Below are 25,088 nucleotides of genomic sequence, written 5' to 3'. Positions count from 1 at the left end.
CTTCGAAAGTTTGTGGCTGATGATTTAGCGGTTGTTCCTTTAGAGGATATTCAGGTTGCTGATCGTCAGTGACAATTTTGGATCGGAAAACAAAGGCTTTGCACAAGGTGGCGTCTTTGGTCAAAGTCTAATGGCAGCATCGGAAGGGTTCTAAATGGACTTAGGAACCTGAGGCACAGATGCATGAGTATTTCCATGAGTTATTCATAGCAGTGGACTTCGAGGATGAAGTCTAGGTCAAGTGGGGGAGAATTGTAACATCTTGATTTCCATGTATTACATTTATGCCATTGGTATGATAATTGTTTGCAAATTGGTCCGTAGTGGCATTTTCGTAATTTTTGGGAATTTCTTGAGTACGTTGGGCTTACCAAAAGTGTACGCTGGGCGTACGTGGTCTGGATCCAAAACCATAAAATTTAGGGTTTGTGCACTATTTAAACACCTTTATAGCCCCATTAACCTTTCTTTCATCAGCCTCCAACCCCATTTCGACCCATTTGTGAACCATAATCCATTTGACAACATTTTTGAGTCTTAAGTGTGCATTTTAGTGTTCTTGAAAAAGGAAGAAGGAAGAGGAAACCATCCTAAAGAGTGGAGCACTTTGGATCTAGAATCATATCATCATTTGACCCCATTTGAAGGTAAAAAGCTTTGATCTTGATGAAGTATTCCTTAGATCTTATTTAGCCATGGATTTGTGTTCTTTTTTGTCCCATAAGCTTGGTATTATGAGTATGGGTTACACTAATTCGTAGGAGTTATTCTTTCAGACGTTTTGGAGTGTCTAGAAGCATATAAATGTAATCTTGGACCTTAGTTCCCTTCCATGCATGAATTAGGATGTCTTAATGAGTTAAGAAGTTAAGGTTTTTGGTATTGAGCACTTAATAGCCATACAAGACCATAAAGTTGGAAACGTTATTGTTAAGGACATCATTTGATGACTAGATTTGGATTTTGGACGAAAGAGCTTAAGGAATTAAGCTCTTAATAAAAGGGAAAGGAGGCAGTATGTATGTTAGCGTACCCCAGGTATGCTGTACATACGAAGTCAACAACCCCGTTTCTGGTCAAGATTTAAGTACGCTAAGCGTACAAGCTGAGTACGATGGGCATACTCAGTTGAGTTGAATATGTTGACTTTTTGACTTTGACCAGTATTTGACCAATTTTGACCTAAGGGTCTTTTGGGTGTTTTGAGTTATAGTTGAGATTTGGCACTATCTGGTGTATATGTGATTGGTAAAGTTGATATTCAGATCAGTGACCTATTCAACTATCTGTTCGGACTGAGAGTTGAGTTTTTCCTCACTGTACTTGTGGGTCGAAGGCACTAATGCAGGTCCTCTAGATTATGTATCCTGGTATAGAGGATGTTGTATAATGTTGTGATCTGTTAGATCTGTGTCCTGGTATATAGGATGTTGCTATGCGGTAGTGATCTGTAGATTTGTTTGTTTGTTTTTTGAATCGTCATGATTAATAATTGTTGGATATATGTTACTTGTTATATATATGTCAACATGATATGGTACTATTGAGATTGTACTGCTTTGTGTTGTCAGTCAACAAACCCTGGGCAATCCAATAAGAAGATTGTGGGTCGGGGCATTCTAATTGGAAGGGTATGGGCCAGAGGTAATCCAACCAGGAGGTTATGGACCCAATATGTATTAGGCAATCCAACCGAAAGGTTGTGGGCCAAGTGTAATCCAACCACGAGGTTGTGGACCTAATATCTGTTTGGCTATATGTTTGTGTGCTGGTACATTGGGGGAACACACTAAGCTTTGACTTACAGTTTTAGTATATTGTTTCAAGTACTTCAGATGATCATGGCAAGCGAAGGTGTGATCGTGCAAATCCTTCAGATTTTATGTTTATTTAGATTTTGTGATACTCTGATTATTGATTATTACTTTTGAAACAATGTTTTGTAAACAATTATGGTCATTAGGTTGTTTTCGAAAAATGAAAATTTTACTCCAATTTTGGGATGTTTGAGTGGTACAGAAGGGAGTGCAATTCTTATGACACCACTCCCACAAACCTTATGTGGCCTCATAATTCTATTGACCACATTCAACAACCTTAACCTAAAGAAACGGCTAGTAATTGATCAAGTTAGCAATTCATGCCCGTCTCAAGCATAAATAGGCTAGGAGACCTACATTTGAGAGAGAGGTGGATGTGGAACCCAAAAAATGTTTTCTTTCAATTACCTATTTTGCTAACGTATGAATTAGCAAAGGACATGTTAATATTTTGAAAATGCATCCTCAAATTTTATAATGGCTCTCCTAACTCGTGAATTAAAATTCGACCCAATCATAGAGATCGAAAATTATCAACCTTGTGAACAAAGATGATCACATTTTTTAAAAACGAATTATCTTCCATATTGAATCTCCACCACTATTAGGCAAGAAAGGAAACAAAGACGCACACCTAATTACCACCTTGTAACTTCGATGCAAATACTAAATTCCACACAAACCAAGCAAAGTTTTCTGAATCATCCGATGAACATCCCCCCTTACCCCACCAAAAGTAGCTACTTCTCAAACCCTTTACCCTCCGATGATCTAATGACTTCTTTTAGGTTCTTAAACACGGAGAAATAGAAAAAGAGGGAGGCTTCCGACAATGTTAAAGGATTGTTGTATGATTAATGTATTTTAATCACAATGTCTAGAGAAGACAATGGAACCCACTTGGTTTTCCCAGGGTTTCAACTCCCATTGTTGCTTGATGGATATAGCCTAGTATGGGATAATGTCGAGGTTGAAAGTATTGTTATTGTCGCATGTCAATTAATTAATTAACATTTGGATTACTCAAGATCTTCATGTTGTTATGAGATGAGCATGTATACTCTCTCATAATATATAACCTCAACCTGGAGATCGTAAATTAGTTATCACTAGGTTTAGATTTTATATTGGTATATCGAGACTCCATCATTCAACTAATGATATTTCCATTAGGCTTTCATCATGTTTATACATATATATATATGTAGTACTTGCTATAAATATATAAGATCGTATGCTAATTATAATAGAGTGGAACTGATAACGACTCTTGTCTTCCTTCAGCCGCCACCACCGATGTTAATTAACATATGGCTGCTAATATAGAATATACTAATATTAACATATGTCTACATAAAGAAAGAGAGATTCCATCCTTTGGTTTACTCATGCACATACATGAAAGGGAAGATTAAGACATACTAATATCTGATATATGATCATTAGATATGTTAATTATTAGCCTAAAAACAGTAACCAACACCTTCTTGAATCGACAACCTACCAACTACACTTAAATCTACTCACCAAAATGAAAAGAAAAAGAAATTAAAGAAGATTATAAGTCATTTTAAAATCAAATTAAGTTGGTACCCAAGCAGTTGTAAAAACCACATTATGTCCTTTCCAAGTAAGAACAAGATCATCTTCTTCCTTCTTCAACCCCCATCCAGCCGCATGTTCATCCAGCATCCCTTTCACTTCTGTTACGATATCTTCTCCAAATCCAACCCCTCGAAACCCTGTATTTCTCATCCTCTGAACCCATCTTGCTCGTGGCTCAAGTCGCTCAACTCTATGTAACCCTTCATGGGCTATAACATTCTCGATCTTCCAACCAATATCAGCCTCGTACCACTGTCGTTGTTTGCTTCCTTTTGGTAAAAAAGTGTCGACTATGTCGTATGGGATCCATAAGTAATTAAAAGCTGACCTTAATCTGCAAACCAAGTTATTTGAAGTGAAATCTGCATCTTCATCTGCTAAAACTACGAGGGTTGGATTCAAACTTCGGATTTGTTTCAAGAATAAAGCTCGTGGGGTTGCGTCTTCGAAAGAAAAGGGAGTCGTCGACGTCGTTGCTGTTGGGGTTTCTTCTGGTATGTAATGAAGCATCATGTGACAGTTTATTACGAGTGCTTCGTTAGTCTCGTTTCCATGTACTAGGTTTTGAAGCTTCAGATGTTCGATTAACGAAGAGAATCCATCCGAAGAACTCGAAGGAATTACATTGAAATCCAAGATTATGTTTCTTGAACGAGCAAAGTTTACTAACTTAATCCCAAGCTCATCGTATGACAGATCCAGCATCGGAGGAACATCCTCCGTGGCTCCAGCTATCGTGAGCTTGACGACCGGTGGACCTTCTAATTTCCCAGCCATGGCGTCAATCAAAGTAGGGATTTGCATGCAATGTGTCAGACTCAAATCGACGATGTGAACAGTCGAGTATCCTTCCACTGCTTCAAGTATGGCGGCGTTGGCAGCTGTGAAACCAAACCGATGCCATGGCGTCAAGTCAACAAAGCTCGCAAGCTCAATAATGGAAAACTTATGCGTTTGGATGGTGATATTGGAATTCGAGAGGGCAGCTGTAAGCATCTTACAGGTTCCGGTTTTGGCAGCTCGAGCAATCAAGGCTCGTAGGAAGCCACATGTGAGTCTTTGATTGGAATCCCCATCGGAAGGCGCGATGTTGTTAAGAACCCACAAGATTTGTTGAGAGAGAGTAGCATCATTACTTTCGATTGCATTAGCACAACGAACAAGCAACTGCTCCATGCAGTTGGCATCCCCGAAGGTTCCAAGCGCCTTATTAGGCGCTGGAAATCCCGGCCAGGGTCGCGTACGATGGATTTGGTTTGGGTTCATAGGAGTGAAGTTTTGGCATGGTTTAGTGGTGAGATGGAGTGGGGGAGCTGGAAGAGTTTCAGTGAACTGCATCAGAAGGGGAAGAGAGAAACAAAGGGAGAGAAAGAGAGAGAAAGAACGATGGCGACCAGACTAAAAAGTGGTACCTCTGTGTTCTGGGAATATCGGGATATGAAACAATATTTGTAGAGAGAAATCTGGGTAAAAATCTAAGAAAAATAGACTGATCATCATCGTATTTTCCTAAAGATTGATAAAATAGGTATGATGGTTTAAGGGCAAAACAGCTTTAGTTTTTCCGAAAATGATGTAACACAAGTAGACTTTTGAAGAGGGGAGACTACAATGAGGGTTTAGAAGCACAGTTGCAGAAGGTGATTTTGTGTCTGATTTGATGAAATTGTGTCATATAAAGGGGTGGTGGGGGTGGGAGGTAGTGTTGGAATTTGGTAGCATGTGAGGGTGGCCGGCCATGAGTTGGATGTATGTGGGAGTTGTGATTTTGTCATTTAATGTGTAATTAGATGGATGTGTTTGTGTAGATTTATAGATAGATCGAGTGTAAGGAAATACACATCTGCTCATCTTCTTCCTCTTCATGGGACCATTTTTTTTTATTAATGTTATATATATATATATATATATATATATATATATATATATATATATATATATATATATATATATATATATATATATATATATATATATATATATATATATATATATATATATATATATATATTCTTTAAGAATGTAATAACAAATAATCTTTATAAACATATTCTATAAGAATACGATTTCATTTACAAAATCACGTATTTATCTTTTAAAACCTATATACTCCATTCTTGTACATATTCTTAAAGAATATGATATTTTAGAAGAATATGATTGCATATACAGATTCACGTATTCTTCTTTTAAAATTATCAACATACTACATATTCTTGAAGAATGTGACAGCTCTTCCTTAAAAACGAAAACGCACCAATATGATATCAAATATCAAAAAAATCACCTCTTCCTTAAAATTGATTTATAAATTAGAGAAGATCAACATTAATGTTTCTCGAAATCGATTTACATATTGGAAAAAATAGATGATGATGAAAGATAAGACCATCAATAGGTAACGTGTTCATAGCTAAATTTAAGGAATAGATAAATCTAATTAATTGATGTTTACGTTATTTTACTATAATCTCTCTATCAAATGATTGGTCTAGAATCTGTCATACGTTCACATAATATATAAGGTGTATATATGAACCTAACTATATATATATATATATATATATATATATATATATATAGAGAGAGAGAGAGAGAGAGAGAGAGAGATAGAGTTAGGTTCAAATATTTTTACTATTTATTGTATGCTTGTAGCATTGATTCTGGACCAATCATTTTAGTTATTTTAATAAAGTAATCAATGCATATTAAATGTTGAAGTTCTAATTAATGCTCGTTATATCTTTAACATCTAATATGCATTAATTATTTTCTTAAAATAACTAATATGATTGGTCCAGTATCAATCCTACATGCACACAATAGATAGTTAGAACAATATAACTTAACCCTACATATATATATATATATATATATATATATATATATATATATATATATATATACACACACACACACATACAGAGAGAGAGAGAGCCATTAGCCCATTATTAATAAAAAAAAAATCAATCCAAAACGTCGAAATTTAAAGCGGTCAACGGCAAAAGAAACGATTGTAGACTTTTACAATAGACGAACATTCACCAGATTATAACAAAACTCACTTCCTTTTTTACGTTTAAAATTTTTTTAGCCCATGTGTTTTATCGAAAAAAAAACCGAGTATTCTGTTGTTCACGATTTTTTGTCCTCTTTCCAAAGAGATCCATAATGATATATAAAAAACGAACTTTTTTTTTAAAAAAAAACCCACTAGATTTTCTTTGTTGAGAACTTAAAGTCTATTTTTTTATAGAAAAAAATTAATAAATATATCAAAATTCATGCTTTTTTGTAATTTTTAAACATAGATTCATATTCGTGTAAAAAAACCAAAATTTCAGTTCAGATTCACATTATGAACCTGTTCAGATTCAGTTTGTGAACCTTCTCAGATTCATAGTGTGTATAATAGTAAGTCAGATTCACATTGTGAATATGAACTGATCGAGCTTTTCACATTGTGAATGTTAAAAATTAAAATATTTATAGTTTAGATTCATAGTGTGAATCTACACTGATTGAGGGTTTTTTTTTGTGAACCTTTTCAGATTCATAGTGTACATAATAGCAAGTCATATTCACAATGTGAATCTGAACTGATCAAGCTTTTTTTACATTGTGAATGTTAACAATTAAAATATTTATATTTTAGATTCACGGCCAGAAAAGACCGATTTTGTTTATGCTTTATAAAAAATCAGAGTACTTCTTTTCATAAAAATGTTGCGGAATTTGTTCCCAGAAAAGTACGATAAATACGTTATCAAAACATTTTTAAAGAAACGTATTTTATTCATTTTAAAACGTTTGGGATGTCATTGTCAATACAGGAACATAAGCATAAACGGAACTTATATTTATTTACACTAGTGATCTACATCTCTTTAATCTCTCAGTGTAATGTCACTTCATATCGACACCTGTGATATAAATAAACTGAGTGGGTCGGGTTGGGAAACTTGGTGAATACATACAGTTTTCAACCCACAATAATATAATTATTATGTTTAAACAATTAAACAATCAACCCAATTACCCATCCCCATTATCTTCTTTATTCTTAAGGATCTTCCCTAAAGATTAGCTATTCCTCGTTCATTTATTCCTAAGGAGTATCCCAAGGAATAGGTACAAATTCCATGGTTGTAAATGACGCATCTGTCAAGCACAACTGCTAGTTCTGTCACTAGGGCGTAGCTGCCAAAATTGTGACATTCTCTATGGGGCGCATATGCCGAAATAGTCCTTTAGGCGCAACTTCCGGGTTTATGAGGTTCTCTATTAGGCGTTTCTGTCGGTAGAGTCCTTTAGGCGCATCTGCTGGGGTTTATTGATAGTATCGTTTTCGAGAGTCCACTCGCAATACATATCAATGAGTTTTTAGAGTACACTGGTGAACATGTCGTTCACAACACCTACAGGTTGCGAGCCTACTAGTGTTCCGTTGGACTATCTAGAATAGTCCGTGGTTGTCATCCATACTCTGCTGAATGACGGGGCCATCATTTGGGAAAAAGGCGATTCACATCGTTCACCTCTCACCCTCACCTCACGGTCTATTTCACCTCTCAACTTATCATCCAACTCATATTTAATCTATTACATCTACCCATGTCTTATCCCAACATTTTCGTAGATATAAAATACTTATACAGTTTAATCATTTAAAATGTGTATAAAATCGTTCATCCAGCATAGATAGCAAGTATTTAGATAATATACACACATAGCACGTAATTTATATAAAATACTTCATAACTATGTGTAAGCTGAAAGGGACCATGCACTCACTTGAAAGGTAGTGACTCAACACTCGGACAGCGCTTCGATACTCTCAAAACAATTTTCCTTCGAGAAAACCTAGTACCAATACCACTAGGGTTTAGTCTAACGATAACCGTGACAAATTAATTAGTCTGACTATTATTATTATTATTATTATTGTTATATAAGCGTTGATAACACTAAATATAACTCATAATAATAGCCCAAATAATTATTTTAAGGACTTAATAACATTCCTATAATTATTTGAAAGCTATATTAAAAATTGCGTAAGCGTAGCTCACTTACAGCGGATTTTAACGAAAACCGGAACTTTATTTGGAGCAGCGTTTCGAAACCGAAAGGCTCTTTTTCTCGGGACTCCGGGAGCCTCGGGGCTTCCTTAGGGTGCTAGGGGTTTTACCTAGGGCTTAGGGGGGTTTAGAGCACTTAGAGAGACAAAGTAGTGACAGAAGTATTGAAGAAATGGTGTGAGAAATCGGCTGCCTTCGCACCCCTTTTATAGGTGCGAGGCCTCGCAAGTACGCTGGGCGTAAGGAGGTTACGCGGGGCGTAGTCCTCGAATAAGGCTTCTAGGTCGGATCCAGCTGGCTCGCACGCGCCTACTCTCGAAGTGGATAAGAAGCGAACGTACGCGGGGCGTACTAGGCCTCGGGCGTGGGGTGTAGCGAAGAGACGTGTCACCATCCGAAGCGAGCACCATGAGCCGCAAGCGACGGCTGTGATCTTGCCACGTCATCGACTTCGTATCAGATCTCGTAAAATCGAGTACAAACTTTAAAAATTTGTAACTTTCGCGTACGAGCTCCGTTTTTGACGTTCTTTATATCCACGCGAAGGCGGGAACGTACTCTACAAATTTCGTTTAGACTCCGTCGGCTAATGTTGAATCGGTTTTAAATTTTATATTGTTAACAGGTCGGGAGAAGATTGGTCCGTTAAATCCTCATAACTTCTTCATCCGACGTCCGTTTTCGCCCATCTTTTTCTCGTTACGCTACTCTTAACGAGATCTTCGATTCTCGTTCAGGTCGGGTCGGTTAAAAACCGCTCGATCTAATATTCGAATTTCGGGCTGTACACTGCTAATCCGAAACTTCGAAAAATCATAACTTCTTCATACGAAGTCAGATTTGGGCTTTCTTTTTATCGATGTTCTTAGTTTAACATATTCTACGAATTTCGTTTAGATCGCTAAGGCTAAAAAGTTCTCTATCGTAAATTCACTATTTACGCTTCCCGGTGCCGTGCCGGTTTCGTCGTGAAACTTCGACGGGTCATAACTTCTTCGTTATAACTCGGATTTCGGCGTTCTTTATATGTACGGAAACCTTGTAACATATACTACAACTTGGTTAAGATTATTAGTTCTAATTAATATTTTGCCAAAAAGTCATTTTCGACCCTTATTGCCTCTAATTTGACTAGCCCGGATCTGCGGGCGTTACATATATATATATATATATATATATATATATATATATATATATATATATATATATATATATATATATATATAGAGAGAGAGAGAGAGAGAAAATAAATATCTGTCTATTTTTGTGCATACTATCTTTCTACCTATTTTAGATGGTGACAAATGTCATTTAATTCTTATATATATATATATATATATATATATATATATATATATATATATATATATATATATATATATATATATATATATATATATTAAAGATGACCACATATATGAATAATAAACATGCTGATCTTTTGGCAAAAGTGACCCATAAGTTTTCATAATCGTCTTTAGGGTCATTGTATGTCAATATCGGTATAGTTTGTAGACACACGTGTTTATCATCCTTTGGATTTATCCATTTTGGATCCTTCCACCGCCTCCTTATCTAGTATCCCTTTTCATCTTTGTCTACTGATTTCGACAAATGTGTGATGTTTCTCATCTAAAGTGGACAAGATTTATCACCGGAGAAGCCACCCGACTTTCTTTTCCAGGTGCTTATAAGAAGATTCAAGTTTGAGAGTCTTCAAGCTATTCTTGGAAGTATAAAAAGCCTTAGACCCAGTTTTACTCAAACATTCCTTCTCCTATCATTGGCTGTGGTCTTGATGGGGTAAACAAAGAGGCACCGTAGCAGCGACGAGCGCCGGTGGAGGGGTCTGCCAATTCCCACTGCCTCTCTTATCAGGTTCACCTCCGTCGTCCTTTCCTTCCCCTTTCTCTACAATCGATTTGCTTTCGTATTCTAAAATTGTCAACATCGCCATCGCTAACGCTTCAGCTCTTATCTTTACCCAGCTAATCACTAGACGTAAGCTCGTAACCGCCATCGGCGAGACCCTAGGAACAAGAATTGTGAGGTAGCGTCACATGTCCTCATTCCGATTCTCCAGTCACTGCCTCCACTGCAGGTAAACTTCTTCTACATATTTTCATTGTTTCAACTTTGAACAAGTTCTTACATTTTTAGTTTTAACAGAGGAGGGTGGTGGTGTTTCCTACAGTGAGAAAAAGGCAAGTTTTCTTGTGAAGTTGTTTTTCATTATTTGATTTTTTTTTATTTCTTTCTTAGATTTTGACTGATTTACAACCATACTTGGATTTTTTTAATGGCAAGATTACCATTTTCTTACTGCACACAACGTGTTCGACAAAATGCCACATTGAAGATTTTCTTCATTGATTGCCTTTAATTGTCAGTTTTGTATTTGTCTATTTTGTGGTTCTTTTTTGGCGTGGTGTTTGGCGTGGTTAATACAATGTAGTTGCTATTTCATTTTGTACTTATGTAATGTTTTTATGCTCTTAGTTGTTTGATTTTTAGATTTACAAACTCAAGGATCCTAAAATCAAAGGATTGACAGTGGTGAAAAATAAAGATAGTTGGTATTTATTTTGGTAAAAATTTGGATTAAAAATTGAGTCTTTGAATAGTAAAACGGATAGTTTCTTGAAATTTGACTTGAATTCAAATAACAATAATAATATTTTTTTTCCATATTTGGAGTTTGAAATTTGACATGCAGTACCAACCATGGAACGATCTAATGATGAAGAGGAAGATGCTGATTTTGGTGGTGATTATGAAGGTTTGTTTTCTCACTATTTTTTTTTCTCTGTTAAAATAGTTGTCAATATATGGAATTTATTTTGAATATAATGTATGTTTGGCTGCAATATTTGATGTTTTAGCATGTTGTTGACTAAGAGCCACCACAGATTGATGAACTGATACTCATAATTTTGTCTATATCTATCTGCTACTGAATTAGGATTCTACAGTATGATCCGGACAATGGATGTTGATTTACGAATTTAATTTTATCTGTTAATAGAGATTTTGTTCTATTACATGTGTAAGTCGTTTACCATTAAGGATTTTACCCATGAGTGCATTTGGTGCTGAATTACTTAAACCATTGAACCAGGTACCAAATATAAGTCATGGAATGCAATTTGTAGACTGAGTAATGCTATTGAGTAAAAAATGGAACTCTTTACTTCTGTTAATTTAATTGACCAACTTCTATATTTCTTCAATCAAACTTTTAATTTTTCTTTTTTTCAATGAATTTGTTTGACTCATGCCATTTTTTTCTTTGATTTCAGATTGGTTTGGATTGCTACCAAATTCGAGTCATAACTGAAAAGGCTTGAGTTCATAATGTTGAAGCATATTTTCACATAATGTAACGATTTCCTATTATGGGAGTGGGACTCGGCAGGTACAACCCGATCCTTCATCTAGGCATGGTTTCCAATTTGGGTTTATTGTGATTTTTAATTATACATATTGAAACTCTCCGCGGTGGTGGTTTTCAGCCAGTTCCAATACCGACTGGTTTTAAACGAGCTCTGTCTATCCATTCCGTTACCGGTGCCGCTACTTACTTCGCGTGTTTACTGTTGCCTCACCGGTTTTCAATCCTTACAGTTTTTCATATTTAACTTACTAATATTTAACTTACTGCCATCAAAGTCAACGTTTTCCTTGGTTTGTCATTTTTATTATATTACATACCATGCTCTTTGTGTATTTTTGTTGGTTATGTTGTACATTGATTGGATTTGGTTTCTTGGGATAGGTTTTATCTGTTTTCTGCATATTCTTACATGTGCTACTAAAGTTTGATCATTAAATATTGATAGTGCAGGTGTTAAACATACACCAATGGGCATGTTAGAAAAAGATGAAAGCAGATAGGTAAGTTATTATATCCATGTTTATACTTCATATTCCAAATTTTATAAGTAAAAGTTGTTAAATTAATTTTTTTAGTTTTATATATGAACTTAGAACTAAAAGTTTGTGTAGGTTTCAAAAACAAAGACTTCTTGTGCTCTGTTTACATTGCACTGTCAGTCTACACATGGATTCATGGTAAAATATGTTTTTAGATGAGAATTTTGGTTAACCAATTAGTCTTTTTTATTTACCGGTTATTCCTTCTATCATCACATCAAATTAGCAACAACTTGTCCAAATGATAGTGTTAGATAGATTATACATGTAATATGGCAATTACATCATTTTACATATTCGAGACCCGCTTCTTTGACCAAACTACCACTACATGTTGCTTTTTGGTAAAAAAAAATAATTTTCATAGCTTTTGTCCAAATTGACCCTTCATACTCTTTTTTTTGGATAAAAAAATAATGATTTACTGCTTTTTTGGTAAAAAAAATATTCATTTCAACAGTTCTTGCCCAAACTATCCATACATACTTTTTTTTGGTAAAAAAATCATAGGCCGATTTTTTTTTTATGAAGGGTTTATTTGTCAGAAAAGTTAAAAGTTTAAGAAGCAGAGAGAATTTTGACTTTGCAACAATTTGGTAAATGGTGTTGATTATTTAACCCTCAAAAGAAAACTTCATTTCTTTAATCTTGAGGTGACCATGTTTTGCCTTTTTGATTAACAGTGAGGCAGTGAAATTCGAACATGTTATGACATTTTTTTGGAATGGAAACCGGTCTGGATATTTCAATGCTAAGCTGGAAGAATATGTTGAGATTCCAGATGATAGTTGAATTACTTTTAATGTTTAACAAAAGATGAAAGCTTTGGAGATTGGTCAGAAGGCACATGATGCTATCCTTAATTTTTATATACAAATTCAAAAATGGAAAAGAAATAAATTAAAAGTAGGTTGCTATTTTGTAATGACCTAAAAATCACGACTAAAAATTTCCTTTAAAACATCACTAAAACCATATTTATAAATCCAAGTTATAAGTCATAACATAAGTTCGGAGTATCAATTCAAAACATGTTCTTATTATCAGAGTAAAACATCCCAGGCTGACTAACTATGGTGTATGCCATGCGATCATCCCGAGCTCTTCCCTCCGCTACTGGAAGTATCTGAAACATAAACTGAAAACTATAAGCACGAACCTTAGTGAGTTCCCCAACCTACCACATACCCTACATAATCACATACTGCAAATACTGGGTCACGCCCGCTACTTCGGGCCTCGCCCGCTACAACGGCCCCGCCTGCCATCGAGCCCCGCTCGGATACAGATCTGTTTCTCTTAGGCCCCGCTCGCTAACATATACTAACACATAGACATACCACAACACATAACTTGAACATATACTACTGAATCCTATTCTAAGGCCTTGCCTATCTTGGGCCTCACCCTTGTCCTACTACTGATGAGTCGTGGAACCCTGTCCACACTCCTTCTGATAGTGAGAGGCGGGCCCAGCTTACACTCACTCGTTTCCTAACTTGGGTCTCGCCCCTGCTCTGCTGCTAATGAGATATGGAACACCGTCCATACTCTACTATTGGTGAGATATGAAACCTTGCCTACACTCACCTCCCTACCAGGCATATACATTTATCACACATACAACAAATATAAACTATCATATAAACCATTCCATAGGAACCCGCCCGCTATCATTGGACCTTGGTCCTGAATACTATACTAGCATACTGTGCCTAGGGCTAACCCCCGGGCCTTCCTACTCATAACTACATGGGCCGGCATTGTAGCCGTAGACCCATCCACACAAAGGGAAACTCATCTGTACAGTTGAACTGGATGATAACCCTCTGGCTGCTATCCGACAACTCTTTGAACCGCTGCTCCACTAGCTCCCTGAGCTACTAATATCAATATAACACTTAGTCCCAAACAGAACTCTAGAAGTCAAAATAAGTCAACTCTGGTCAAATTCAAAGTCCTGATCAAAGTCAACCTTCCAGTTGACTCGATTCGCCGAGTTGTTCCACCAACTCGCCGAGTCCATGCTCCTTAAATTCCAAACAACCCCAACTCCACTCATCGAGTCTAGCGAGAGCTTGACGAGTTCTCCTTCATCTAACACTTTAGGACTGTCTTCAACCAACTCGCCGAGTTGTTCTATAACTCGCCGAGTCCATCTTCATCAGCTAAGGAGATTGCCTTGGGCTTGCCGAGTTCCTCCTTGAACTCGTCGAGTACCATGATGTTCATGTCCATCACGGACACAGATTGGCTGAGTCCTTCTCTGACCCCACTCACTGATCCGACTCATAACAGAAGGGTTTGGGTTTTGCGACCAGACTCGCCGAGTCCCCCTTGTGACAACTCTATTCTTAGTCTATTCCAACACTTCCAACTCATAGATCTGGACTCCTTAGTCTAGCATTTCACGTAAAGTTTCTAACTTTACGTGCATGCAAGGGGTTATGAGGCGAAAACACCAAATCCAAGATACAATGGAGGTCTAGGCCATGAAAGGAAACCATAGTTGAGAAAAGCTTCTTCCTCAGAGCTCCTAAGGCTCAAAGATGCTCCGATCTAGTCTCTATTCGTCCTCAAAGGCTCAATACTTAGGTTGGCCTTGGAAATGGTCCTAAAAGTCTCATAAAAGGGACGTGAAGAGATCTAAGAAGCCATAGATCAAGGTAAGAGTTTGATTACCAGAAAGTGATGAGGAAGAGGGACTCCTTCTGGATCTACAATCACTCCTTAGCTCTTAAAACTTCTTCTTCTTCTTCTAGTCTTCAAATCACTCAAGAACACACAATAATAGCTCACACTTTCATGGAGGACATTAGGTTTTCGCTCTGGATGGTGGGGGCTGTAAATAAAGCCCTAGAAATGAGAATGTGATGCTTAAATAGGGCGCCAAGTCCTGAAATTAGGGTTTCCCAACCCAGACCAGACTAGTCGAGTACACTAGCCAACTCGCCGAGTCGGTTGCTAAACCTTGCACATGGATCCCGCTCCGACTTGCCGAGTCATTCCTTGGACTCGACGAGTTGGTTCCTTTGACTTAGGGATTTTCTTTCCTTTCTTGGTTTTCCTGATTCTGTGTGCTACAACTCTCCCCCACTTAAACTAGACTTCGTCCTCGAAGTCCGCTACGAACAACTGACCTGCACTACACTCGCATTACCCATGACTGATGAATATAACTTCGGCCGACCACTTCCATGGACCTTCCGTTAGGTCACTCAGAATAAAACTAGTCCTTGAAGATCTCAATCCTCGAGTGCACTCTAATCACACCAATCCTGAGCACACAACTCACTCAACTGACAATCCTTCTAGTACTCCCCGAGTACTTATGCTGAAATCCTAGGGGTTCACTCCCTTTTTCCTTGCGCGTTTTCTGGCCTTCCCAAGGCAACGGTCCACCACGAACCACCTCCTCTACCACTACGAAAGACATATCCTTCATGGTATCCATTACTCCAGCCACTCCTAGTGTTGGTCGCTACTGTCAATACCTACCGAACACTTCATGCTACTAACTTAGCGCTGAGCACCCAAACCAACATATGGATCAGATAATCTTTCGAGTAAAAGATTCATCCCTGTAACGGTTAGACTCCAACGAGAGCTGCGCAACAAGGTTAAACCCTTCCCTCTGAGATTATCTAACCCTGTTGCGAGAGGCGTAGCATTCCTTGGTTAACTAGCTATCCTGTACCATACTTCTCTATCGCCACTTCCCTACCTTAAAGTCTTGTTGTTTCTCAATCACCTTCCGAATAGACCGAGACCACCATGGTCCCTCTATAGATTCTGCCGATAATTGAGTTACCGGATACTCACCGGTCACTACGACTAACACAATCTCTTAGTCGCTCCCAGCGACTTCTGAAGAATCTTCGGCTATCTAAACTGCTCTATCTATCCTGCCACTCTGTCGCTACAAGTCTTGGGATCCTCGATCCCCTATATTGACCCTAAGGTCCCTACCAGGCCTCACTTGCGCTGCTATAATCTCACGGGCCTAGCCCACGGGTCTCACTCGACTATATCCTAGAGCGGTCCTCCCCTCTAGTCTCACCTGCTTAGCTACTATCGCACAGGCCTCGCCCACGGGTCTCACCCAAACCATACTACTAAGCAATCCTGCTCCCAGGTCTCACCTATACTGCATACTGGAGTGACCTCACCTATCAAGGGCTATGCAGTCCAACTCCATACTAAACCTCAAAAACTTAGCCTTTCCTGATCTCTATCGCTAACTAGGAGATACGGGCCTCCGCCCACACTCTGCGAACTAGGAGATACAGGCCTCTTCCCACACTCCACGAACTAAACTTCTAATGAATGCTACGGCCTACCCGCGGTCTTACATCACTTCCCTCACTGGCTCGTTGCTAGGGAATGCCGCAGCTATCTTGCTGTCCTGCTACACCCTCCTTGTTGTCTCTACCACTGATTACTATTTCGAGGGCATCCTGACTCACCCGAGTCCTGATATCGATCCTTCAACCAGCCCTCAGTAATCACATGCTACAACCAACTTGTGGTCTTACCTCCTTGCTATACTCGCGTTCTGTCGGGAAACCCTCAACTTGGTTTCCCAAACCAATCGTCTACTAATCCTAAATACATGAATCCGACATTGGGAAGTTTTCCCAAATTCCCAACTCCTGTACTCCTGAACCCAATCAGCCCCTTGGGCTACTTTCGCTTCCTTCTCGGAGGTCACAAATCCTTCTGAGTTTAGCATGCTACCGCTTCTGAATACTTGAAGGGTCCTCCCCCACTTTGATCCGGTTAATCCCTTACAATTCATAGTTTGAAAAGGATTCCCAATCCTTCCTATCATCTGAAGGGTCGATCTGCTGTCACCCAACGTTTACCTCTGTTGGTGCTCTAACTAGCTTTTTACCAGACTTAAACAAATCCCTGTCGCTAACTGAGAACCTCTCCATCCCCAATTGCATTTGCTATAGTGACTGCATCCAGAAAACCTGTCCTAAGGGAAACATCTTCTGACTACTACTTTATCATCTATGGCATGCAGATGGCATATAATTCACTCATAGACAAGCAATATAATACTCCAAAATATCCACTTACTAAATTATCAATGCAGTACCATAATAATTTAAGAATAAAATTTATCAGGAGAGAAAAAGATACGCACCTACAACATCCGGTGTTGCTCGTGGCTCCACTGTAGATAACTGAAAAGCCCTGCTTCCCGCCGCAGGTGCCTCCGCACGGCCCTGACAGCCGTCGGTGATCCTCAAAGTCGTAGGGGCAGGTTCTATCACCCGTCCTGCTGAAAGCAAACTCGGACACTAGGCCTTCTTGTGGCCCCGCTGACTGTAGTGAAAACATAACAGATCTGATCCCTGAGTGGTGGTCGCAGTACAATATCTGCTAAAATGACCAGTCTGACCACACTTGAAGCAGCCAGGATCTCCACCACTACCCCTCCTATACGCTCCCTCATGCGTCCTGCCACACTTCCGACATCGGTTGCGGCTCTGAAAATCCCTCGATCTCGAATCTGACCCCTTGGGCCTTTTGCCCGAACCTGTAGCTACCTGAACTTCATCCGGCTTCCTCTTCCGGATCTGCTCCAAATCGATCTCCCTTTCCCTAGCTCGAGAAATCATGTCTTCCAGCGTCTTACAGCCGGACCTGCTCACGAACTCCCTGATGTCAGCCCTCAACATCTCGTGATATCGGGCCCTTTTCATCTCCTCATCCGCGACATACTGCGGAACAAGAAGATCCCTCTCTCTGAACTTGGCGGTGATCTCCGCCACAGTCTCAGTAGTCTGTGTAAAATCCTGAAACTCCCATGCCAACTGCTGCACCTCAATAATTGGTGAAAACTCAGCCCTGAACCTAGCTGAGAAATCACTCTATGTCATCGCGTCCAACGCAACATCATCACCAATGGAATGTCCAACCTCCTCCCACCAATCCCTCACTCTGTCCTTCAGAAGACAGGAGGCGAGTCTGACCTTGTCCCCCTCGGGACACCGGCTCGTACGAAAAGCGTTGGCCACATCGGCCAACCACCTGCTGCTAGCAATGGGGTCCCTAGCCCCATGATAATCTGGTGCTCCGCAAGCTCTAAACTCTCGGAACGTCTAAGTATGCGCTCCCACCAAAGCCATCATCTCTACCCGGAAGGCTCCCAGACTCTCATCCAAAATCTCTAGAATACCCTCCTTGACCGTGCCAAAGATCACATGAGTCTGGTCTAAGATACTATGCGTGATCTCAGCGGATACAAACTCTCTCATCCGCTCCTCGAGCTACTCGGTCCCTGAACTCGAGCCTGATTCGTCTCCGGCGCCTGATCCGCACACTGGTCTCTCACACAATGCCACCATGCTGAAATCTTGATACAATAACTATCAAAACATACATCACTGCTGAGGGATCACTCATACACACACTACAAGTTTCCCGGTCTCATCTCGACCCTTCTTGAATCGAGTATGGATCCTCTGCATTCAGTAGTACGGGCCCATACTACCTTCCATATCTATCCGTACTTTCCTCAAGAATTACCTCAACTCCACCAAGTCCCTTGTACTACTACCATCACTGCTCCCAGCACTAACCTCATCCTAGGCTTACCCTAGGGAAACCTCTAACTAGATATGGCAATGGGTACGGGTATACTGGGTTTCGTGTTCCCCATCCCCATACCTGAATCCCCATCCCCATCCCCATAACCGACCCCATCCCCATCGGGGATTAAAAATCTATCCCCATCCCCATCCCCAATGGAGATCGGGGATCCCCAATGGGTAATCGGGGATTTTTACCCACTACAAAGTTTTGAACTCTTATGAAAAATAAATCATAATTATATATTAACCAACAAAACAAAAACTAATAGAATTCATATATAGCACTATAATCAATGAATGTCTTCAAAAACGAACAATAACATTCAAGCTTACAAATTAAACCATATTTTTTTGCAATAAAAAGACATAAAAAAGTCTCCCCAAAATTATACTTTTGATTGTTAAAAAACCTTACTTTGTCTACTAAACTTTTGCTTATCCATTATTAAAAATAAAAGCATAAATAATACTATATATATATATATATATATATATATATATATATATATATATATATATATATATATATATATATCGGGTACCCATCGGGACAGGTTTTGGGTACGGGTATGGGTACCCGACAGGTAGAACCATCCCCATATCCATCCCCTCTTTTTGCATTCGGGTAATACCCATCCCCGTACCCGTCCCCGGTGAACTCGGGGATTTACCCGGTCAACTTGGGTTAGGGTTTCGGGTACCCATCGGGTACCGGTTTTTTTGCCATCTCTACCTCTGACCCAACCAGTCATCAGTTGCTGAAGGTTTCCTCGTAATGCCAATCAGCCATTACCTGAATACCATCACATGTGACGAGGCTCAAATAATCCTTCAAGTAAATGACTCATCCCTACAGCGGTTAGACTCAAACGAGAGCTGCGCAGTAGGGTCAAATCCAGAACTCTGAGATTATTCAACCCTGATCACATGTGACTTATCGTATTCATCTAATGACTAACTCCCGTCACTTAGAATCCCACAAGGCACAGAGCAAGCAGCATTCAAACAAAGGAGAAATCTAACCATAACATAATCCAGTCAAACTGTTCTATCCTCTACACAGGAATCTATACTAACATGCAATTCATAAAGCTCATACACATATAAAAGGCACATAAGGCATCCTCCCTAGATCCTTAGCCCTAATCTAGCATGTTGTTCTACTATCTGATAAACATAATATAAACTTGTATGAGTATTTTGGGGTACTTACTTGAGCTCGGCTGATTGCATGCACCACACCCTTTTCTCCTTTCAATGTTCCTTTCTTTCTAATTTCTTTTTGCTTTTTCTAAAACTCTTTTCTCTAATCAAAGCTCTTTTTTAAAAAAATGATTTTCCCTTTTGAAAATTTCTATACCGATTCCCTAGTTTGAGTTCAGACACACCCGAAAGTATGTCTGAATCTCTCAAACCAAGGCTCTGTACCAACTTGTAACGACCTAAGAATCACGACTAAAAATTTCCTTTATAACATCACTAAAACCATATTTATAAATCCATGTTATAAGTCATCACATAAGTTCAGAGTATCAATTCAAAACATGTTCTTATTATCAGAGTAAAAGATCCCAGGCTGACTAACTATGGTGTGTGCCATGCGATCATCCCGAGCTCTTCCCTCCGCTACCGGAAGTACTTGAAACCAAAACTGAAAACTATAAACACGAAGCTTAGTGAGTTCCCCAACCTACCGCATACCTTGCATAATCACATACTGCAAATACTGGGCCACGCCCGCTACTTTGGGCCTCGCCCACTACCTCAGGCCTCGCTTGCTACAAAGGGAAACTCACCTATACAGTTGAACTGGATGATAACCCTCTGGCTGCTATCCAACAACTCTTTGAACCGCTGCTCCACTAGCTCGCCGAGCTACTAATATCAATATAACACTTAGTCCCAAACTGAACTCTAGAAGTCAAACTAAGTCAACTCTGGTCAAAGTCAAAGTCAAAGTCCTGGTCAAAGTTAACCTTCCATTTGACTCGACTCGCCGAGTTGTTCCACCAACTCACCGAGTCCATGCTCCTCAAATTCCAAACAACCCCGACTCCACTCATCGAGTCTAGCGAGAGCTCGACGAGTTCTCCTTCATCAAACACTTTAGGACTATCTTCAACCGACTCGCCGAGTCCATCTTCATCAGCTAAGGAGATTGCCTTGGACTCGCCAAGTTCCTCCTTGAACTCGTTGAGTACCATGATCTTCATGTCCATCACGGACACAGATTGGCTGAGTCCTTCTCTGACCCCACTCACTGATCCGACTCATAACAGAAGGGTTTGGGTTTTGCGACCCGAATCGCCGAGTCCATGAACTGACTCGTCGAGTCCTCCTTGTGACAACTCTATTCTCAGTCTATTCCAACACTTCCAACTCATAGATCTGGACTCCTTATGCTAGCATTGCACGTAAAGTTGCTAACTTTACGTGCATGCAAGGGGTTATGAGGCTAAAAACCCAAATCCAAGCTACAATGCAGGTCTAGTCCATGAAAGGAAACCATAGCTGAGAAAAGCTTCTTCCTCAGAGCTCCTAAGGCTCAAAGATGCTCCGATCTAGTCTTTATTCATCCTTAAAGGCTCAATAGTCGGGTTGGCCTTGGAAATGGTCCCAAAAGTCTCATAAAAGGGACATGAAGAGATCTAAGAAGCCATAGATCAAGGTAAGAGCTTGATTACAAGAAAGTGATGAGGAAGAGGGACTCCTTCTGGATCTACAATCACTCCTTTGCTCTTACAACTCCTTCTTCTTCTTCTTCTTCTTCTTCTTCTTCTTCTTCTTCTTCTTCTTCTTCTTCTTCTTCTTCTTCTTCTTCTTCTAGTCTTCAAATCACTCAAGAACACACAATAATAGCTCACACTTTCATGGAGGGCATTAGGGTTTCGCTCTGGATAGTGGGGGCTGTAAATGAAGCCCTAGAAATGAGAATGAGATGCTTAAATAGGGCGCCAAGTGCCGAAATTAGGGTTTCCCAACCTAGACCAGACTCGCCGAGTACACTAGCCGACTCGCCGAGTCGGTCACTAAACCTTGCACACGGATCCCACTCCGACTCGCTGAGTCATTCCTTCGACTCGACGAGTTGGCTCCTTTGACTTAGGGCTTTTCTTTCCTTTCTTTGTCTTCCTGATTCTGGGTGTTACATATTTGTTGCACTTAGGTGCTTTTGAACATACCAAATGGTGGCATGGTTCGACATACCGGTTATGTTGAGGCTACTGTTGTAACATGCAAGGCTGCTAAAGAAGCTGTTAAGGTAAAAAAAGGATATATTAGAAAATTGTTAATTTGTTTTATGTTTTTGATTGTATATGAAGGAATTTGATTTTGTGAAACAGATGATCTTGTATGTTGTAGATCAAGTGGGTGGAATATTTGTGGTGACTGTAGATCATGATAATGCTGAGGACATGGTGAAAATGAACAAGAAGGGAGAGCATGTTCTTGATAAAGTAGGAAATGTTCAAATTTTAACCTCTCATACTCTTCAACAAGTAACTTAGCAGTAACTCCTATTTAAATGTTAGAACTAAAGAATTGGAATTGAACAGAGTTGTATGTATTGTTTTGTGGCTTGTTTAAACGTTTAACATAATAAGTTAATGGGATAAATGCAAGAAATAACATTAAACTTCCATATATTTGTATGTATTATAGCATTCTACTTTTATTTCTTTCTACTCCAACATTACACTTACGCCTTACCTTTTTATTTTCATATTAGGGCGTTTTACTTTCAAAAAGGTACATATTATACTAAATTACCATATCAACAAAATTCACTTTCTTTAGATTAAATGCTCCATTGCGGTGGTAAAATGGTATCATTCGCATGTTTTCAACGCTATAAGTTGGAGATATTCACATCTGACCCCCAAATAGATTTAAAATTTGATAAATTTGGATGTAATTATCCTAGCTAACGCTAGCAATATCATCCTAATTAATAGTTTAAAAATATCATAAAGACTTAATCAGAGTCGGCACCAACAATTCCTCTTCTATCCCCTTCCTTTTTTTTCCAAACCAAACTACATTCTATAGTTAACACTTTGCTATAAAGTTAATATTTTATACAAAATTCATAGCTAAGCCATCACATTTTATAAACAAATTGTCCATAACAAGAAAGAAACTACCCCACAACGGTATTTAAAATATAAATGTTCTCACATCCGACCCTGCATCCGACCCCCGCAACGCGAGGGTTCCCTACCTACCCACCTAGTTTAATTTAAATTTGAGTGAAATGTTAAATTTATACATTTGTCATCATCTTAAATTAAATAGGTTGGAAAAAAATGTATAAAAATATTTAATTTCATATATATATATATATATATATATATATATATATATATATATATATATATATATAAAGAGAGAGAGAGAGAGAGAGAGAGAGAGAGTTATGGGGGGAAATATTGTACCCGGATTTCCCATTCATATTATCAACTTCATCGTCTTCATGATTTCCCGTTGCCATCCTATGTACCGCAATTAATCCTTCTCAGGACCTTGGTTGCCATCTTTTTTCTACTCAGGTTAGTACACGATCAATGCATCGAATCATAAAGTTCAGTTCATCTTAACAATAGAGGTATATAGCAAATGAAAGAGATGGCAAAAATTATGGGGGGAAATATTGTACCTGGATAAAGTGAAATTGAAGTGAAACAGGGAAAAATATTAATTTTGGCAACTACATATTCGTGTGATTGTTTCAATTTCACCAGATATCACTAATCAAGTAATTGACTAATCTCTCCCTTATTGTATCGTTTTCATCATCGGTGTTTTTTTGACATTCCGATTCTGATTTACAAGGTTCTAAACCAAGTTTATAAATTTTTTTTTTATTTTTCTTGGAGTTTAGGTGTTTCTTGATTTTGAGTTGTGATTTTTCTAAACAGTTTTTTGTTTCATTGTTTTGAGTTGTGATGATTGACCAATTATAGTGTTAGCTATTTGTTGTTGATAGATCGCTAAAATTTTGACATTTTATTTTAACAAAAAAGGCTCAATTCGCATAACATATACAACTAAATGTTATTGTGTATTTGTGTGATGCGGGGCATTTAGGCAGTACCATACTAGACTGTTAGAAAAAGCTAAGGGTGCGTTTGGTTGTGGAAAAATTTTCAGTTTTCTAAGAAAATTTTTCAAGAAAATCGGAAATTTCGCAAACGTGTTTGGTTCGTTCAGTTTTCCAAAGTTTTCTAAGAAAATGAAAATTTTCAGTTTTCCAAATTTTATGTAAATTAGAAAAGTGATTTTTATAGTTTTCCAAAGTTTTCCAAATTTCTAAGATGAAAAATGAAAACTTCACCATTTCCAACCAAACGCGTTTTCATTGAAAATTGAAAATGAAAACTCAACCCTATTTTCTGAAAACATTTTCATAGAAAATGAAAACAGTTTTCTACAACCAAATACACCCTAAGATTTTGGATTTTGTCTTTTTAAGATTTGAGGATACATGGGCAGCGGTGGTATAACGAATCATGAACTAATTTTTGTTGCCTTTTAGGTATATTTCTCACAGTAATCTTACTTTTCGTGGATTAAAACGGCTAAACAATCTGTTTTGGGTGGTTGTTTGCCAATTGTCCAATAAGAATGATACAAGTATAATGATTTATGTCTTATAGTACCGTAAAAATCTAGTCATCTTTATGTATATGATTTGTTATTAACTTTTTGTATATTTATCTAAAATGTTTTATGGATATTGAGGTCCCACATAGAGCAACTCATGCCTTATACTATTTCCTAGAGATTTCAATGTAGGAATTGTAGTATTATTTGAGCTAGTTTGAGTTCTTTTTTTATATACATTTCATCACATCTATTTATAAATACGTATTATAGCTTTTGTTAATTTTTCCTATATTCCTTCTTTAGTTATGTTTTTAAGGTGATGTACACAAATAGAAAGGAGATGAGTTGTAAATAGTAGAGATTATTCTTGGTCGTGTTCTACAAGTGCTACTGTTAATCATCTTCTTCAAGTGATATCATATATCGTCTTTGTATAT

General features: G+C 38.3%; 1 protein-coding gene across 1 annotated transcript; it reads right to left on the bottom strand.

Annotated features, from left to right (window-relative positions):
- Positions 1-3,239: 3,239 nt before the first annotated feature.
- On the bottom strand, positions 3,240-5,194 carry LOC111880266 (scarecrow-like protein 32). Its single transcript, XM_023876680.2, has one exon. The coding sequence runs from the start codon at positions 4,761-4,763 to the stop codon at positions 3,402-3,404; it is 1,362 nt and encodes a 453-aa protein (XP_023732448.1). The 5' UTR covers positions 4,764-5,194; the 3' UTR covers positions 3,240-3,401.
- Between the last annotated feature and the right edge of the window lie 19,894 nt (positions 5,195-25,088).

Source organism: Lactuca sativa, chromosome 3 (genome assembly GCF_002870075.4).
Source record: "Lactuca sativa cultivar Salinas chromosome 3, Lsat_Salinas_v11, whole genome shotgun sequence".
NCBI lineage: Eukaryota > Viridiplantae > Streptophyta > Magnoliopsida > Asterales > Asteraceae > Lactuca > Lactuca sativa.
The sequence above is the reverse complement of the archived record's forward strand: the minus strand, read 5'-3'. Positions and strand labels throughout refer to the sequence as shown.